The sequence below is a fragment of the Telmatherina bonti genome (assembly GCF_933228915.1).
Source record: "Telmatherina bonti genome assembly, chromosome: 3".
NCBI classification, from domain to species: domain Eukaryota; kingdom Metazoa; phylum Chordata; class Actinopteri; order Atheriniformes; family Telmatherinidae; genus Telmatherina; species Telmatherina bonti.
In genome coordinates this window covers 39,919,547-39,937,430 of record NC_136621.1, presented here as the reverse complement: position 1 = coordinate 39,937,430, position 17,884 = coordinate 39,919,547, and the positions used below count along the sequence as shown (strand labels likewise).

The 17,884-nt window shown below is 43.8% G+C and overlaps 1 protein-coding gene across 1 annotated transcript in view; it reads left to right on the top strand.

The window, feature by feature from the left end:
• Nucleotides 1–17,884, top strand: part of LOC306774744 (inactive rhomboid protein 2-like) — a 37,508-nt gene that overhangs the window by 12,409 nt on the left and 7,215 nt on the right. Inside the window, exons 2-17 of the mRNA XM_079264903.1 lie at nucleotides 5,300–5,449; nucleotides 7,987–8,138; nucleotides 9,396–9,579; nucleotides 9,665–9,886; nucleotides 10,052–10,180; nucleotides 11,790–11,890; nucleotides 12,120–12,350; nucleotides 12,487–12,598; nucleotides 12,853–12,927; nucleotides 13,953–14,114; nucleotides 14,191–14,276; nucleotides 15,353–15,416; nucleotides 15,527–15,621; nucleotides 15,700–15,775; nucleotides 15,855–15,955; nucleotides 17,000–17,153. Coding sequence (XP_079121029.1) covers nucleotides 5,312–5,449; nucleotides 7,987–8,138; nucleotides 9,396–9,579; nucleotides 9,665–9,886; nucleotides 10,052–10,180; nucleotides 11,790–11,890; nucleotides 12,120–12,350; nucleotides 12,487–12,598; nucleotides 12,853–12,927; nucleotides 13,953–14,114; nucleotides 14,191–14,276; nucleotides 15,353–15,416; nucleotides 15,527–15,621; nucleotides 15,700–15,775; nucleotides 15,855–15,955; nucleotides 17,000–17,153 — 2,082 coding nt within the window. The 5' untranslated portion in view covers nucleotides 5,300–5,311. The remainder of the gene's footprint in view (nucleotides 1–5,299; nucleotides 5,450–7,986; nucleotides 8,139–9,395; nucleotides 9,580–9,664; nucleotides 9,887–10,051; nucleotides 10,181–11,789; nucleotides 11,891–12,119; nucleotides 12,351–12,486; nucleotides 12,599–12,852; nucleotides 12,928–13,952; nucleotides 14,115–14,190; nucleotides 14,277–15,352; nucleotides 15,417–15,526; nucleotides 15,622–15,699; nucleotides 15,776–15,854; nucleotides 15,956–16,999; nucleotides 17,154–17,884) is intronic.

Genomic DNA, 17,884 nt, shown 5'->3' with positions numbered 1-17,884 from the left:
TACAGAACGTCTTCATATTCCACATTGGCCACGTTTACATGGAAGTTTTAATATCTGTTTAATTCCAAATAAAAGTTAATTCTGCTTTAAAATGGTGAAAAATTAGCATGTAAACACATAATTCCAAATAAAAAAAAGTCCATCTGGAGTTAAACCTAATACCGAAACAAGTGGCTGGTTTATCGCATTTTAAATCCGAACTGATTAGGTCATGTAAACGTTAACTTCCGATCATTCTGCGCACGCGCCTTGCTTCGTCCCGTCCCGATGACGCGCATATTCCGCGCGTTGTTTTGCCTCCCGTCTTCGGTAGTCTGTCTTCCTCAGCTGCTGGAAGCAGTGAGGCAGTACGCTCGTCTCGAGCTGCTGCTCGAGAAATTATAAATCAAAATCAAAATTATAATCCAAATAACTGCGAAACTGGTTCTTGTGATGTAGTTTTTCCATGTTACGACCAAAAAGACGACAAGCTGAAGGTGAACTTGCTTACTTCCGATAGACGTCACGTCTGCCCTCTGTCCAATCAGAACACTTCCCAACCCGCTGATCTAAAGCAGAATTAAGTAAGGACGTATTTTATGTAAACCTCCATTCAGAATTATTCCTTCGATGTCAACACGCAGCAAAATACTGGTAATTCGGAATTATCTAATTCTGAATTAGATAATTCTAATTCGACAAAAACATCAATGGGATCTATCGTGGGATCCATCGGCCTCTGTAGCTGCTTCATTAATCATCTGTGGTGGACAACAGTCTCCCTGTCCATCAGCAGAATTATCTGCTCTTTCATTATTGAAGCAAGTGGGTTCCAGCCTCTCCCCGCCTCTGTATTCCAGGATTTCCAGGTGCCTCTTACTACTGCGCCTCTAATTTCCAGGATTTCCGGGTGCCTCTTACTGCTGTGCCTCTAAATTCCAGGTTTTCCAGGTGCCTCTAAATTCCAGGTTTTCTAGGTGCCATTTCCCCCATGCCCTCTGAATTCCAGGTTTTCCAGGTGCCATTTCCCCCATGCCCCCTGAATTCCAGGTTTTCCAGGTGCCTCTAAATTCCAGGTTTTCCAGGTGCCTCTAAATTCCAGGTTTTCTAGGTGCCATTTCCCCCATGCCCTCTGAATTCCAGGTTTTCCAGGTGCCATTTCCCCCATGCCCTCTGAATTCCAGGTTTTCCAGGTGCCATTTCCCCCATGCCCTCTGAATTCCAGGTTTTCCAGGTGCCATTTCCCCCATGCCCTCTGAATTCCAGGTTTTCCAGGTGCCATTTCCCCCATGCCCCCTGAATTCCAGGTTTTCCAGGTGCCTCTGTATTCCAGGATTTCCAGGTGCCTCTTACTACTGCGCCTCTAATTTCCAGGATTTCCGGGTGCCTCTTACTGCTGTGCCTCTAAATTCCAGGTTTTCCAGGTGCCTCTAAATTCCAGGTTTTCTAGGTGCCATTTCCCCCATGCCCTCTGAATTCCAGGTTTTCCAGGTGCCATTTCCCCCATGCCCTCTGAATTCCAGGTTTTCCAGGTGCCATTTCCCCCATGCCCCCTGAATTCCAGGTTTTCCAGGTGCCTCTTCCCCCATGCCCTCTGAGTTCCAGGTTTTCCAGGTGCCTCTTCCCCCATGCCCTCTGAGTTCCAGGTTTTCCAGGTGCCTCTTCCCCCATGCCCTCTGAGTTCCAGGTTTTCCAGGTGCCATTTCCCCCATGCCCCCTGAATTCCAGGTTTTCCAGGTGCCTCTTCCCCCATGCCCTCTGAGTTCCAGGTTTTCCAGGTGCCTCCTCTCTGTGGATTCTAAGTATTCTGACCAACCTTAAGTACTTTAACACATATGAATGGAAACAGTTGTCATAATCAGATGAAGGTGTTGTAGACGTTGGCTGTTAAAGCGTGGGATGTAGTTGGCGTTACGAGGAGTCCCGTCTAACCATTCCTCAGCTCTGTAGTGGAAACTCTGCGATTAGCTGAACTGGTGTCGGATTTCTGCACGGCTGCCATTCCTGTCGCAGACACTCTGATCTTCACATTGATTTTTTCTTTTTTTTTTTTAAACCACAACTCCAAGGAAACGCTGAAGGCTTTCCAGAGCATAATAGATGTTTTGGGCCAGGCTTTTGATTTTATAGGGTCGTGTCTGCATTGACTTTGATTTCTCTGGGAATACTCGGCATAACACTGAGCTCCAGGAATAGACCAGCTGCTTGCAACACCGTTTGCTGTCATTGGTAAAGTCTGCAAGATGAACTTCAGTAAGTTTGACATTCATATTCGCTCACAGAGTGGACAGACTAATCAGTAGCTTACTTCACTAAGCTATGGAGGGCATTGCTGTTATTTTCTACAATAGATGTGCGTGTGTTGTGATTATCTGAATAGGACTTGGACATACATAAAATTAGATTAATAGTTTTCAAATTAATTATGTGAAAAGTATAAATAAGCAGGTTACCTCAGCTGTATGCTGAGCGTTTCCAACGAGGCTTCTGCTTTAGGTTCACCGTTACAAGTAGTAACGAGACTATTTACAATACAAGAGAAGTAAAAGGATATGGATTACTCGCCACTGAGAGGAGACATGACCAATGGACAGTGCTATTGATTACTGTTGTTTCTGCTCATCAGGTGTCAGTCCCAACAGTGTAACATCTGGGCTCTTTATTCATTCAACATCCAGATGCAATATTTTCAATTTTCTTATTGTTTTGTCTGGTTCTTTGAGCTACTTTAGAGTCTGATTGGAGGCTACGATGGGAATGTAGTTTGTAAAAATAGCTATTATTTGATCTTTATTATTATGTGTATCTGCATTAAGACTGGAAGGTTCAGGAATTTCTGGCCTGGTTGGTGGTTTTTAGGTCCGAGTCCAATTTTACATCCAGATTTCTGGCCTGCTTGGTGGATTTTAGCTCAGAGTCCATAACTACGCCCAGATTTCTGGCCTGGTTGGTGGTTTTTAGGTCCGAGTCCATCACTACTCCCAGATTTCTGGCCTGGTTGGTGGTTTTTAGGTCCGAGTCCATCACTACACCCAGATTTCTGGCCTTGGTTGGGGTTTTTAGGTGCATAAAATGAAGCTTTTTGGTGATCCTTGATCATTTTTCCTTTGCTCCGAAGAAAATAATCTCAGTTTTGTTTTTAAGTAAAGAAAGGTACAGCTCATGCTGCCATTAATGTCCTTAATGGACCTACCAAGATCCTGTACAGGGCCTCTGTGATATTTTAATATAAATCTGTGTGTCGTCTGCGTAGCTGTGGTAGCTAAAGTTGCTGTTTAAGTCCTGTGGCAGTGGGGGCATGTAGATGGAAGGTGTCCTTTCTTTTCATTTCTGAATAGGTGGTGAAAAAGTCATATTTTCCTCAACTTTCCTCTTTTTGTTGTTCAGTGGCTGAATTAATTGTTCAGTGAAATATTTAACTTGATAAAATTCTACTGACAGATAAATTGGTTCACATTTTTTGTTGTATTATTGGGTCTGTACCAAAGAAGAATGTTCTTTTTAATGCTTTGTTATGATAGTTTGTTTAAATTAGCCCTTAATTTTTTAGTTAATTCCCATTAAACCCTGGAATATGTCTATAATTCCTCAGATTAGCTTTCCAAAGAAACAGTCCTGGGAAGTTTGCAGAAATTTATCAGAGATTTTCTGCGTCCTTTGCAACTTCAATCTGTGTTATTTGTCACCAAATGAAACATTTATAAGCCCGACCAATGCATATAAATGTCTTAATCTCGTTTGCATATTTTCCTGAAGTTATTGATTAATCTGTATTTGATTGTTTTTAGAGGCATAGTTGCATTGAAACACCCAGAGGAAACATTCCACTTCTCTTTACTCATGCCTTGAACTAGCTGCCCTTAATTTATAAAGTGATTTCTCATCTGCTGTAAGTGTATACTGAGGCTTTTAGGAATCACTTTGGCAGATTTATCTGGAAAGGAGCCAGCTCCTGTTAAGAGACTCCTCTGGATCGACTGTTGTCTTATTTGAGGTTTTGTTATGATTGTAAATAAAGGTGGGGAAAAGACTGACTCTTTAGAGCTGACCAAACAGTGCCCGTTTGAAGGTAAAGACTTAATCCATCCCCTTCTGATCTTAAAACTACATGTTTTGAACATGCACTGTGGCTGATTCAGCAAAGAAATGCAAGAAGACGATGAAGAAAGAGATGAAATGACAGAGACAGAATTAGAGTTAAAAGAATGAAGAAAAGACTGACTTTTACTGGCTGGAGAGATCTCAGAGTACATGTAGGATGCACCATTGATGCTGGATTAATGGTCCATTTCTGCTTCCTTACAAACATAGATGGAGATGTCCACTTGAAACAGTTTCATACATCCCCACTTTGATACTTCCATGCATCTTTTACGTTGCCATAGTTGTTAAGTCAGTTCATCCAGTGCAGAGTTTGGAGTTCGCTTTGCGTTTTGACAGCTGTTGGTTGCAGTAAAGCACCGCTATAAAGTTGTTTACATCGGTCAAAATCATCAGAAGAAGAAAAAGAAGAAAACCACTAAGTTTTTTTTTTTTTGTAGTTGTCAACTTCTGTGTTTTCTTCAAGAGCTTTTGTTTGGCAGTTTTTGGGTTGTCTTCTTCCTGTTCCTCTTCTTCTCTGGTTTTTTTTTTTTTTTTTTTTTAGTAGTTTGTCAGCTGTACGACTCAAGAACCTCCACAGTTTCCAGTGGTATTGCTCCATTTTCTGAATCTGCAAGTGATGGATAGCCAAGCTTCTTAAAAACAGAACATATTACATACATAACTGACACAGGAGATGGCCGAAAACTGCCTGTCGGTCTGCATATCCATCTTCTGCGTCCAGCATAAATCAGCCTTTAGCTGTTGATAGGAGGCACGTCTGCAGTGTGCCTTAAAACGAACCCCAGTCCACTTCCACTCATTTTAATAACAAAAAAATGTCAGTTTTTTAAATCAAAATCAGAATTTTAAAACTTTTGCAATGACAAATTTGCAAAGGAGAGAAAGTTAACCCTTTAGAAAGGCAGAGGTATTAAAATATATTAGTATGTAATGTTACTTTAACCTAACATGAAATATTTTTACCTTAAAAATCCCGCTGAGCTCCACAGTCTCCTTACGAGGCTGCTTGATCCCACAACTATAGTTGGCTCTTGGTTTTTTTTTTTTCTATACCTCACAAACATTACAGAACAAGAACACACACGATTCCTATAGACTTTACATATGGGGATCAGACTGGCAGGATGTTTTTTGTTGTTTTTAATCAACAGAGATCATGTAAATGTCTTCAGACAAAGATTTAAATGAACATCTTGTATGTTTTTCTCATCTGCAGCTCTCTAACAGGATGGACTCTCAGGTAGGGGAGGAGCCGCCTCCAAACGGAGGCCAGAAAGATGGTCGTCTAAAGAGCAAGAAGCCACCGAGCCTCGTGATCGCCATCCCACCGCCTGAGGAGATGATGCCCAGTGATCCCAGCAAACAGGTAAGCTGATTGTTTTCATCATTCCTTTCACCGCTGAGCCTCGTGGAACAACGTGTTTAGTCAATGTACTGTTATATAAGTTATACCAGTGGTTCTCAACAATTTTTTAACACTGTAGCCCTGTAGAATAATTCTCAGCCAAGTTCCTTCTAACCTAAACCAGGGACATGAATTTGTTCTTTTAAACGGCAACATTTAGTTACGTCTGTGGATATACCTGCTGCAAACAACTCAAGGACGTTGCAGCCATAACGTATAATAATGGAGTTCACCGCTATGGGGCAGTACACAGCACCAGGGCTGTGAGCTAATGAAACGTAGACTGTATATGAAAGATGGACGGAGCCTCCGGCGGTTAAAAGTGAAGCCAATGTGGAAGTGCATACAACTGCAGTTCCCCCTTCATCCACTAGGGGCTGCAAAACAGAGCAAATCCCCATAGACTCCCATGTTAAAAAGACCAACTTCACAGCAGAAATAAACATGTTTACAGCAGAAATAAACATGTTTACAGCAGGAATAAACATGTTTACAACAGAAATAAACATGTTTACAGCAGAAATAAACATGTTTACAGCCTGGTACAAAAAAACATTTTAGGTTTAATAGGTCAGGTTTACCTTCATGACAACTGTGGGGGAAGTGAATCTATTTCTAACTCGCCCGTTTAAAAGTAATTTAATCTCGAAGTTCGGCATATTTAGGGGCGTGTCCTTTTGATTGACAGGTACCCGATCTCCTGCTTCAAGTCAGAAGAACGTAGAACAACCACGGTTTTTAGCAGGTTAACAACGTGACTTAGCTTTAGCCCGCTTACCTCCGTTAGCTGGTTAGCTCCTGTTAGCTCCGGGTTAGCTCTGTTAGCTCTTAGCTACAGAAAGCTTGGAGTTTGCTCGATGTCAATCATCCACCATGACGCTCACAGCCCCCCTCTCAGCTCCACCTCTTTGACCATATTTGAATTTTCCGGGAGAGACGACACGCATGCCCCTGCCAAGATGGTGATGGTAGGAACCGCCCACCGAGCTTCAATTCAGCTCTTCAGAAACCTACGGGTGACGTCACGGAGGCTCTGCCCATCTTTTATATACAGTCTATGGTATCGACTTGTTCACTGAATGTTCTTCAGTCATATGAGGTTGCAAATGAAAACGTCGGGTTCTTGTGTGTCTGCTTTCTGACGGACTTCATCTTCCACAGTTTTGTTTTTGCTGGAGACACACGAAACACTCGGACAGTGAAGGCTCGCACAAGTCCCTGATAATGCAGATTATGTAAAAGTCTTCTTTTTTACAGCAGCTGTCGCTCACATTGATATTTAAAATAAAAAAGTAAATAAGTGGTATAAGGTGTGTTTGACTGTTTTACCACCCCACATCGGTCTGAATGGATTTGCTCTCTTTAGCTATAGACTCAATAAAGAGGGAAAAATACACACTTTAGATCATTTAAAGCAGATAATAGGAAAACATGGTTTCCTTCTGCCTCTGAATTTGCCACATACTGAAGCAAAAAAAGGAACTTTAAACGTTGTCTTTCTCTTAATGATTACAAGATCCTGCTTTTAGCCCCGTGGCCCCCGTATGCAGGACACAAGCAGCGGCATTTCTCCTCAGAGTTTAACCTAATGTGCCACAGTTAAACTGCTTCCGAGAAGGCAAATAGCGCCGTAAACATGCAAATACAACAGTCTACGGGTGACGTGCCTGCAGTGGCAGAAACCTAAACGGCCTCCAGCTCTTCTTCAGAAAAGACGGAAGTCTCACTAAAAATGCAGACTGGCTGCAAGATCTCATTATTTATGACACAGCAAAGTGCCTCCATCAGCTTCTACCACCCACAAAGAAGAAGTGCAGTAAACACCACTATAAATAACAGCAACAACAGTCGTTACCTCAGGAAATGGAGACTTTTCTTACAAATATTTCCTTCATGTCACAAAAAAAAACAAACATCCAAATGAACAAATAAAATCAGAAAACTCAGCTGAACTCACACCTTTTTTTGTTTAAAAGCACATCGACTCTGTTGACTGGAGCGTTCCAGGCAGTCCGTCCAGAGTTGAGAGGCTTTTAGCGCAGATTCTCTCACCTTTGGTCTAAATCTGGGTTTCTGGAACAAGTTAAAAAGATCTCAGACTTCGTACAGGCTTGTTTGGTTCTAAAAAGGTCAGATAAGTAAGACGATGAAAGACTTCAAAAGTCAATAGAAAGATTTAGACATCAATTTTACAACATACTGAGAGGCGAAGAGGATAAAACAGGAGTCATGTCTTCTCCGTTATTGGCTCTTGCAGCTGATTTCTGTACAATCTGGAGTCTATTATTAGATATGATGGATATGCAGCCTGATGGTTGAATGCTGCAGTGTTTAATAATCATCCAGGTGGAATCTTAGCTTAGTTTATCCGGTTAACTTTGTCTTCTTCATATTTGCTGTTAAACAGACAGAATTTCCTCATTCGATGCTGCCATTTTCCATGTTTACTGGAATAAAACTGTGAAACGGCTTCACGTTGTTTCTTGTTTTGCACCCAGCCGCTGCGACCGTCCCTGAAAACCAGCGCCAGCGTTCGAGCCACCGGTTCCACGTCGGAAAGCGTGAACGGCGCCAGAGAAGGAGGGAATTTAACCAGAGACAGAAGAGAAAAGTTCGGCAGGCAGACATCGCTCTCTCAGAGCATCCGGAAGTAAGCAGCTGTTGTTTTTACTTCTTCTTCATGTTGTGTAATGTTGTCCCGCAGGAAGCTGCAGGACGTTGAGCAGAAAAGTGTTTTTACCGTTTTCACAGAATATGCAAATGCTGCTTCGTTAAAACCTGGAAGAATATTTAATCTGCAGAGCTTCTTCTAAACTAATCCGACATCTATCGTTTGAAAAGCGCAGCAGCTTTTGTGGTTTTTGTGTCACATAAAGGAACTTAAAAGAGGAATAAACTGTTTTCCTGATCTATGCATACATCCCTCGCATGCGTCCGTGACCACGTAGAAGGTCTGAAAGCCAGGATGTCCACGTGAATCTCCACAGACTTGCCTGCAGCAGGAAAATCACAACGATGCAGAGAGCTGCTGCGTGTTTGACTCTTCCAGTCAAAGAGGAGAGAAGTCATGTAAACGGAGAAAATCTGGATTTGTTTGCTTCACAATTTCCTTTTTTTTTTTTTTTTTCAAATAAATAAAAATAATCCATTATAAAATTTGTCAATTTTATTATTTTTATTGATCTCTTTTCTTTACTTTAAAAAAAAATGACGAGAAAAAAATTTTTCATTCATTTTTATTTTGTTTTTAATCTACAAAAATAATCAATATCGAAGAATTGTGAGATTCGCAGTTTAAATCGAATCGGGACAAAAGCACATCGTCACAGCCCTGGTGTTTGCTACTGGTTTTTGTGTAAGAACTGCAACATTTCCTAGTGATGCTAATGGTTGGGCGTGAAATCTGAAGCATCTCGCCAGCAGCCATCTTTCCCCTACGTTTAATAAGCTCCTCGGATGCTCTCAAAGTTCCTGTGGGTTTAACTAATGGCGTTTAATTTGGCCACACCTCTCTCCTTGCCGCTGCGTTCACATGCAGAGCAGTCGTCCGACAACGAAGCATCCTCCCGCTGCTGCACTTCTGGAGGCAGCAGTGAAGGTTGTGGCGCGAACACAGCCTCCATGGCCGAGCAGTGTGGGGGCAACACTGGGTTCAAACGACTGAACTGCGATAGATCAACCTGTGATAATCTCAGTAACTCTGTTCTTCAACTTCTTCTTAAAATCCATTTCAATATGAGATAATTTACTGGAAATGAACAAATAATCAGCGTTCAATGTGGAAATACGAGGCAGACAAACTCTTCTGGCCTTTAGTCGTTGTAAACTTTGGTAAACTGGGAAAAAGGTGTGACAAAACTGCACAGCCTCCTTGTTAATCACGTTGTGCATCATGTGACCCCTCCAGGAACACGGCCCAGTGGTTTGGCGTGGGGGAAGACTGCGAGACAAAGCAGCAGGTATGGCACCGGAAGAGCCTGCGTCACTGCAGCCACCGCTACGGCAAGCTAAAAGCCCAGTATAGAGAACCTGAGACGGCCACCAGCATGGACCAAAGTCTGGACTCACCAGGACCCCACAAGCTGCCCAGAGTACGCCTCTGCCCTTTTCTCTAACATCAGTATTCAGGACTGTCGGCTCTCCTTTCAGTTTTTCTTTTTTCTGTATTTCTGGTAGATCGTGGACCCTCTGGCGCGAGGACGAGCCTTCCGGTGCCCAGACGAGATGGACAGCCGCTCCCCCAGGACGCCGCACACCGCTCAGGGCGTCCCTGTCACCCCAGGGATGACTTCCCTCAGCTCCTTCGCCAGCCAGCGCTCTGGGTACAGCCGCTTCCCAAGACGGAAGAGGGAGTCCGTGGCCCGCATGAGCATCAGAGCCGCGTCCAACCTGCTGCGGGTGAGCCGGGTTCCATAGAGCCACGCCCACGTTGACCACAGGAAGATTACGTCTGTGTTTGGTTGTGTTAAGATTGAAAAACTTTATGTGAGTTGAGGAAAAAGAACGGAGAGAAAAGCTGCCTGTATATGTTAGAGGTCTGTTTCTGTGGCGTCTGTCGTCCAGGGTCGTAGCGGCTTGGCGGGATCGCAGACCGGGCGCAGTTTCCCCAGGAGGAGCTTCGCACGACCCAGCTGGATGGAGGACGACACGGTGGATTCTGCCGATGCGTCTGTGTCGCTGTTCTTCAGCAAGGTCAGCAGCTGCGATAGAGAACGCCATCGCCCGCCGTTTCCCTGCTTGCTTGTGTCCGGGCGGCAGGATTGTTTCTGGTTTTTAGCTTTACTTTAACCGCAAAACATGAGCTGCGACCAGATTTTTCCTTCAGCACATTCTAACACAGTGCAAGCATTGATTTTTTATTATTACATACATTATTGATGGTCATTTACTTTAATTGTGAGCAAGAAGTTTAAAAAAGCTGCGTAGCCTTGAATTTCTTTTCTACCGCAGAAAATGAGTTCACTCCTGTCTGAGTTCACAGCTCAGTATAATCAGGGAGATTCGCTGAACCCAACATTTTTATAAATAAAAACTCATTTAGATTATGCACACTGTATTTTACGTATATGATCTATAAACACAAAGCTGTAGTAATGAGTCCGTAGTGAAATTCGCTGCATCTGCTGGTCTGTCATCTGTGTTTCTATCAACCTTCCAGGTCGGAGCTGCAGCCCTGCTGTAGTTTGTGCTGAAATAAAAAAATGTCTGTTGCGTGGTAGTGGAGGGTGTTTTTGCAGGATTCTTGGTAAATACACAGTTTGTGGCCGTCGGATCCAAGCAAAGCTGTTTCCAGTCGATCATGCAGGCTGTCTTATCACGATCTTCTGAAGGGTCGCATCACACAACACGGTGAACCACTGCAGAGCCATCAGAGAAGATCTTTGTGCCCTGTTGTCATCATGTTAGGAGCTGGAAATACGCAGACAGACATTGTGGTCTGTCATCGGTAGGTCTAGCCATCAGTAGGTCTTACACCAGTGGATCCGGCACTGGTAGGTCAGGCCATTGGTTGGTCTTGCACCTGTGGTCTGAAACCAGAAGGTTTGGCCATTGGTTGGTCTTGCACTGGTAGGTTTGGCTTCGGTAGGTATAGCACCGGTAGGTCCGGCACTGGTAGGTCCAGCCATCTGTATGTCAGGCCATCCGTATGTCTAGACTATTTGGTTTGCCACCGGTAGGTCTGACCATCAATAGGCCCAGCACCAATAGATCTGGCACTGGTAGGTTTGGCATTGGTAAGTCCGGCACTGGTAGGTTTTGCACTGGTAGGTCAGGCCATCGGTTGTTCTTGCACTGGTAATTTTGGCACCAGTAGGTCCGGCACTGGTAGGTTTGGCTTTGGTAGGTGAGGTACTGGTAGGTCCAGCCATCGGTAGGTCTGGAACTATTAGGTTTGGCCAGCAGTTGGTCTTCCACCGTTAGGTTTGGCTCTGGTAGGTCAGGCTTCGGTAGGTCAACCCATCTGTAGGTTTGGCATCAGTAGGTCTGGCCATCAGTTGGTTTTGCACCGGTAGGTTTGGCACAGGTAGGTCCACCGTTGCCACCAAAGCACAAAGTCAATGCGGAGCCCTCAGTTTGGCTCCTTTTAGAGCCGATCAAGACGTGACCAGATTCCTGCTTTGCAGTTTTCAGCTGCTTCGTCATTTTGGCCCGTTTTCTTTGCTCCTGCCTTGTTTTAAACATCTGCTGCAGAAACATAAATCTGATCTCTGAATACATATAATAAAATGCTGCATATTGATAATTGCTCTCTCTCTTTTCACCGCTGCATCCGCTCTGATCCTCACTATTTGCTTGCCAGACCGATGCCCATGAGGAGCTGTACTCTATGGCCGATGACGTATTTGAATCGCCTCCCTTATCTGCTGCTTCAGCTCCCTTTGAGCAGAAGTTCTCCGGCCTGTGAGTAGAAAAACTCCTGACATCTCAGTCCTTTAGTTGACATATTTACTCCTTCATTCTTAGTTGTTCTGTTAGGTCTAACAGCTGAAATGGTTTCCCTGTTGGGACATTGAAACTCTGAAATGTTCCAGTCGTCTAAGTTCACTAAAAAACAGTTGGATAAATACGTTATCAGCAGGACTATTGACACTCGTTCCTGTTAGTCATGCCTGACGTTTCGTCCACGCAGTAAGGAGGAGGGTAAGAACGCATCTTGGATGGCCAGGACGCCAGTCGCTGTACTGGAAAAGGGTCACCATCGCCGTGGTGGTCGCATCGCTTCCCAGGTTAAGCACTTTGCATTTGACAAGCAGAAGCGTCACTACGGCATGGGGGTCGTGGGCAAATGGTTGAACCGAAATTACCGACACAGCCTGAGCAGCAACGTCCAGAAGCAGCTGGACGACTTCCACAGCCACAGGTTAGAAACCAGAGCCATCTTATCATACTCTGGGTTATTTCCTGATTTCATATAATTCACTTGAAGGCACATTTCTACCCTCTAACACAACACTTTACGGGGATTTCACCATTTCTTCCTCCCCTTGTGCCTCCAGGCCCTACTTCACCTACTGGATTACATTCGTACACATAGTCATCACGTTGCTGGCCTGCTGCACGTACGGGTTCGCCCCGGTGGGGTTTTCACAGCACTCCACCTCCGAACTGGTGAGTGAAGCTCGGAGAGACCTGCTCCAGTGCAGGAATTTCATCATGATGGTTTCTATGGGATCAAAATGGGAATAAAACTGTTTTTATTCTGCTTAGAACACTAAATATAAAAATAAACATTCTAGTGGTTGTAGATTTTCTTCTTGTTGCTATGACGACAGTGTTCATGTGGAAAAAGATGCCGTTTGGGGAGAGTTTTGTCACCTTTAAAGCATCACAGATGAATCTTGTGGCTCTGCTGCCCTCTGCAGGTGCTGAAGAACAAAGGCGTTTATGAAAGCGTGAAGTTCATCCAACAGGAGAACTTCTGGATCGGTCCCAGCTCCGTGAGTCTCCTCTGGTCTCACTTTGCCTTACATGCGACTCCCTCTTGTGCCCCTTCCAGTTCTTCACCTTTTAGCTTTGTTATGGCCTTTCCCAGGGCCGGATTAAAAGTGCACAGGCCCCTGGGCCCAGAGTGTTCCCCCTTCCCCAGCACATCATTGTGAAAATTGTGAATGATGCAGTGCAAAATGACATTTCTAACATCTCAGCCAGCGGTACCAATAGGAATACACTGTAACTATCTGGCTTTTATGTACATTTAGTTTCACGTCCAAACTGCTGGTGTTTGGCCTGTAGTCTCCAAATGGGCCCCAAGTGGGTGTTGGCCCCTAAACCTATGCCCATAATGCCCATTGGATAATCCAGCCTTGGCCTTTAATGTTGTTGTAGAAAAAAGTCTGTCAATGGTGAGGAGTCTGGTTCTGAAGGGAAAAAGATCACAAAGTTTATTGAACAGAAAAAAGAAAGAACAGAGTAAAACAAATTAAAATTTGCAGAGTCAGTTCTCCTTTGGACCCTTCCTCCTAGCAGACGTCAATAAATCTGTTATTCTAAACAAGAATGGTATGTTATTATTCTAGCAATTGGGTCAAACTGACCCCTGAGTTATCATCTCCCGGCTGGCTCTCTGGTGTCTGAATTCCCAGACATCTCAGGGCCTCTACATCTATCTCTGTCTGTAAGGGTGAATAATAAACAACTGTGGAGCTCAGCTTAAGTTCTTAGGTTCAGCATGACCTCTTCAGACCAACAATAATCATCAGAAAATAAGAAATGCAGTGAAATATATGAAAACCTAGAGCTAGAAAAATGGAAGTTTCCACAACACAGTCACCCAGCAAGACCGTTCTGCTCCTCACACTCTCACATTCATCTGAGGTTTTCCACTTTGGAGTCTTTATTCTCACATTTGCTGAAGATTTGTGGGTTTATGAAGAGATAATTACAACTTATTAATTGAATAACGGGAAATTTTATCCAGTAGATCACTTTAAGTCGCTAAACAATCCTTTTGTTTCCCTTCCAGGAGGATCTGATCCACTTGGGAGCCAAATTCTCGCCCTGCATCCGTAGAGATGAGCAGATAGTTAATCTGATAAAGAAGGCCAAAGAGCTGGAGAAAAAATCGGGCTGCTGCATTCAGAATGACAACTCTGGATGCGTGCAGACGCTCAGCGGTGACTGCTCCGTACGTTAGTCTGAAACCGGCATGGTCGTCTGGGTATTTGCACATGAAAGCTGAAAACTTGTTTGACTTTGTGCAGGAGACGTTGGCCACCTTTGTGAAGTGGGACAATGAAGCAGAGGAAATGCACCGGTTCTCCGGTTCTGTCTGCCATCAGGATCCCAGGTGAGGAGTCGGGTGGGATCGGAGACTTTGACACGTTCGTTCATCAGCACCGACAATGATTTCGGCACATTATCACAGTTTTTTTCATACTCTGTTGCTGATTCTGCATAAACAGTCAGACTGCGCAGCATGAAGGTACGTCTCTGTTGTGGCGGCGCTGGACATGCTGCTTGCACGGACTACAGCCACAGCACCGTCTCTCTGCCTTTTAAACGATATTTTATGGACCTTCAGTCTCAATAAACAACAAACCACGGTGGGGGCGTCGTCCTGCTTCAGTGTTAGGGGTGTGTTATACGTGTGTGTGGTGGTTTCCACCTCCAGCGCTGCCAAATGTCCAGCATGTGCAGAAAGAACAACAGGCTAGCTGCCATTTTACTCCTTAACAGCTGACTTTAAGTCAGTTAAAAACCAAAGAAATGCAGCGAAAATAACAAAAAGAAATAAGATGAAATGTAGTGGAATATAAAAAATGTGCCCCAATTAAAAGATACGGATAGATCATAAATAATATAAAAACTTATTATTTATATTATAATTATTATATTAAAACTAAAAACATATTAAATAAGTGGATAAAATCAAATGATTAAAAAACAGATTGAATACATGAAAATAAAAAGATGAAGACCCGAAACTGTTTAAAGGGGTCAGTGAAGTATCTTGATAAAAATATTATGAACAACCTGAAATGTTTTGAGATTTAAACTTGAAAAACATTTTACCTCGTCACACATTTGCACAGTTTATTTATTTTGATGTTAGATTTTAATAAATTATATAAATGCGACATTTCTGGCCCCTCTGGCGGGCCTGTTTTGGCCCTCGGGCCATATGTTGGACACCTCTGTATTAAAGGAAATACAGCTCTGAAAAAGCAGCTTATTTCAAGTTTTTGCAAACCAAAAGTCACTCAGCTTTAGTTTCTACATTAGTAGTTTAATAACAAGTGCAATCATGTGATTATTGTGGATTAAAAACCAGAAGTTTGTCACAATTTTGTGTTGTGAAATGACAGTCTGCTATAACTGACCTGGTCACGTCTCTTTTTCCTGCTGTGTTTATGCTGTGACCAGAGTGTGTGAGGTACCCGCCTCTGCACCGCCTCATATGTGGTCGGACAACATCACCGAGTGGCCGGTGAGGTGGATAACCATGCTAGCTTAAATATCTAATTAATCAGCCATCGTTCCACTCTTGCTGCTCTGGAAAGAAACATGGCTGACACCCGACCACTCGTCCTCTTCCAGATTTGCACGTATCCCAAGAAGTGGAACCAGACGGGCTACAGCCACATGGACTGCAATATTAAAGGGCGTCCTTGCTGCATCGGGACGGAGGGCAGGTAGAGAACATTTGCAGGCATCATTTTGTTTCTAGTCATGTGTTTCTGGAATAAGACTTGAATTTGTTCCTGCTGCAGATGTGAGATCGCAACCAGAGAGTACTGCTCTTTCATGCACGGTTACTTCCACGAAGAGGCCACACTCTGCTCACAGGTAGTGTGTCTGTGTGCATACTGTTTGAAAGTGTGTGTTGCTGTTTTAATATTTTCCTCACAGCTCTCTTCTTACACAGGTCCACTGTCTGGATGAAGTCTGCGGTTTGCTGCCGTTCCTCAATCCCGACTATCCAGATCAGTTTTACCGGCTGTGGTTGTCTCTTTTCCTCCATGCTGGGTATAAACTCCACCGTCCATGTTTAAGTTTTTCTCTGCTTTCCGATGAGTAATGTAATCCCAGGAACCAGTAAAGTAGTCCCAGGAAGGAGTAAAGTATTCCTAGGAAGGAGGAAAGTTATCCCAGGACTGAGTAATGTAATCTCAGGAACGGGTAAAGTAATTTCAGGAACAAAAAAAAAAAAAAATTACCAGGAACGAAGAAAGTAGTCCCAGAAACGAGTAAAGTAGTCCTAGGAACGAGTAAAGTAGTCCTAGGAACGAGGAAAGTAGTCCTAGGAACGAGGAAAGTAGTCCTAGGAACGAGTAAAGTAATCTCAGGAACGAGTAAAGTAGTCCCAGGAACGAGTCGAGTAGTCCCAGGAACAAGTAAAGTAATCTCAGGACCAAGCAAAGTAGTCCCAGGAACGAGTAAAGTAGTCCCAGGAACGAGTAAAGTAGTCCTAGGAACGAGTAAAGTAGTCCTAGGAACGAGGAAAGTAGTCCTAGGAACGAGGAAAGTAGTCCCAGGAACGAGGAAAGTAGTCCCAGGAACGAGGAAAGTAATCCCAGAAACAAGTAAAGTAGTCCTAGGAACGAGTAAAGTTATCTCAGGGGTTTCACGTGTAGTTTGGGTGCCGATGTTGGTGGAATCTCGTAGCCGAGTTTCTCCCGTCATCACGCTATGCTAACTTGTTTGCATATCTACTTCCTGTTGTCAGCTGACATCTTCTGCAGACTGTGTATGTCATATTGGATCTTGTAATATAGAAGTTATGGTTGAATAACTGCAGACATCCCCTGTATTTTAACCAAATGAAACATTTTAAATGAGGCTTATTTTATTGTAAACAGTTGGCTTACATTATTCACCGTAGCGCTTAAGCTAATACAGGGCAGAAGGGAAATCCCTCAGGTTTAATCAGGCAAGGAAATGGCTTACTGGGGGGAAAAATGTGCTTCAATATATTTCACCAGTTCAAATGCCAGGAAACATATTTAGCCCTTTAACTGATGGATTATTTCCTGGTTTTGTGTGTGCGTGTGCGTGTGTGTGTGTGTTCAGGCTCCTGCACTGTGCAGTGTCAGTGATTTTCCAGATGACTATCCTCAGAGACCTGGAGAAGCTGGCAGGTTGGGTCCGCATCTCCATCATTTACATCCTCAGCGGCATCACTGGAAACCTGGCGTCCGCACTGTTCCTGCCCTACAGAGCCGAGGTGAGCACAAGCAAACCCGGCTGTTTAAAAACCAACATGTTTAACATACAGAAAGTTTTCAGTTTTTCTTGGTTTTCGTCAGGTCTGGGCGATTAATCAGATTTTAATCTCAGTACAATCTGGGTTTCCATCGATGATAAAAATAAAAGGGTGTGATTATTTTTCTCTCTGCAGTTTCCTCTCCTGCTGTCTTCAGCTGCTAATCGAGCGTCTCTGGCGTTGCAGCGCTGTGCTGTAAACTCCTCCCACAGCCGCTTTGCTTTCATTCAGACACTGTTGCCAACTTGGAGACTTTCTCGCTAAATCTGGAGACTTTTTTTGTTAAAAGCGACAAATCTAGCAACTTTTACTGGAGTTATTAGAGACTTTTCTGGTGTTGTGGCGACTGACTTGAAGGCACATATTGTTCTGCAGTTACTGTAAGGAAGGAGCAGCGGGAGCCTCTCCCGTCCTAAAGCACTCCCAGGCGGCCAGTCTCAGTCGGCTCCGGCTGCAGGTCAATGTAGAATAACTGCAGTAGGTTGTGGAAGTTCACCTAAACATACTTTATACCATTGTCAGTGACAACTGGCTGCATTATTTTCCTATACATAGTTCGGCCAGTTAAACACTGTAATATCCCTCCGTTACGGGGCGTTACCATAGCAACGCGTTAACCAGCTGGTTCAGATCAGCCGTCTTTTAACAGGTGAATGAGAGAAACGCGCTGCAGCCTGACAGCGGTTGTTTGG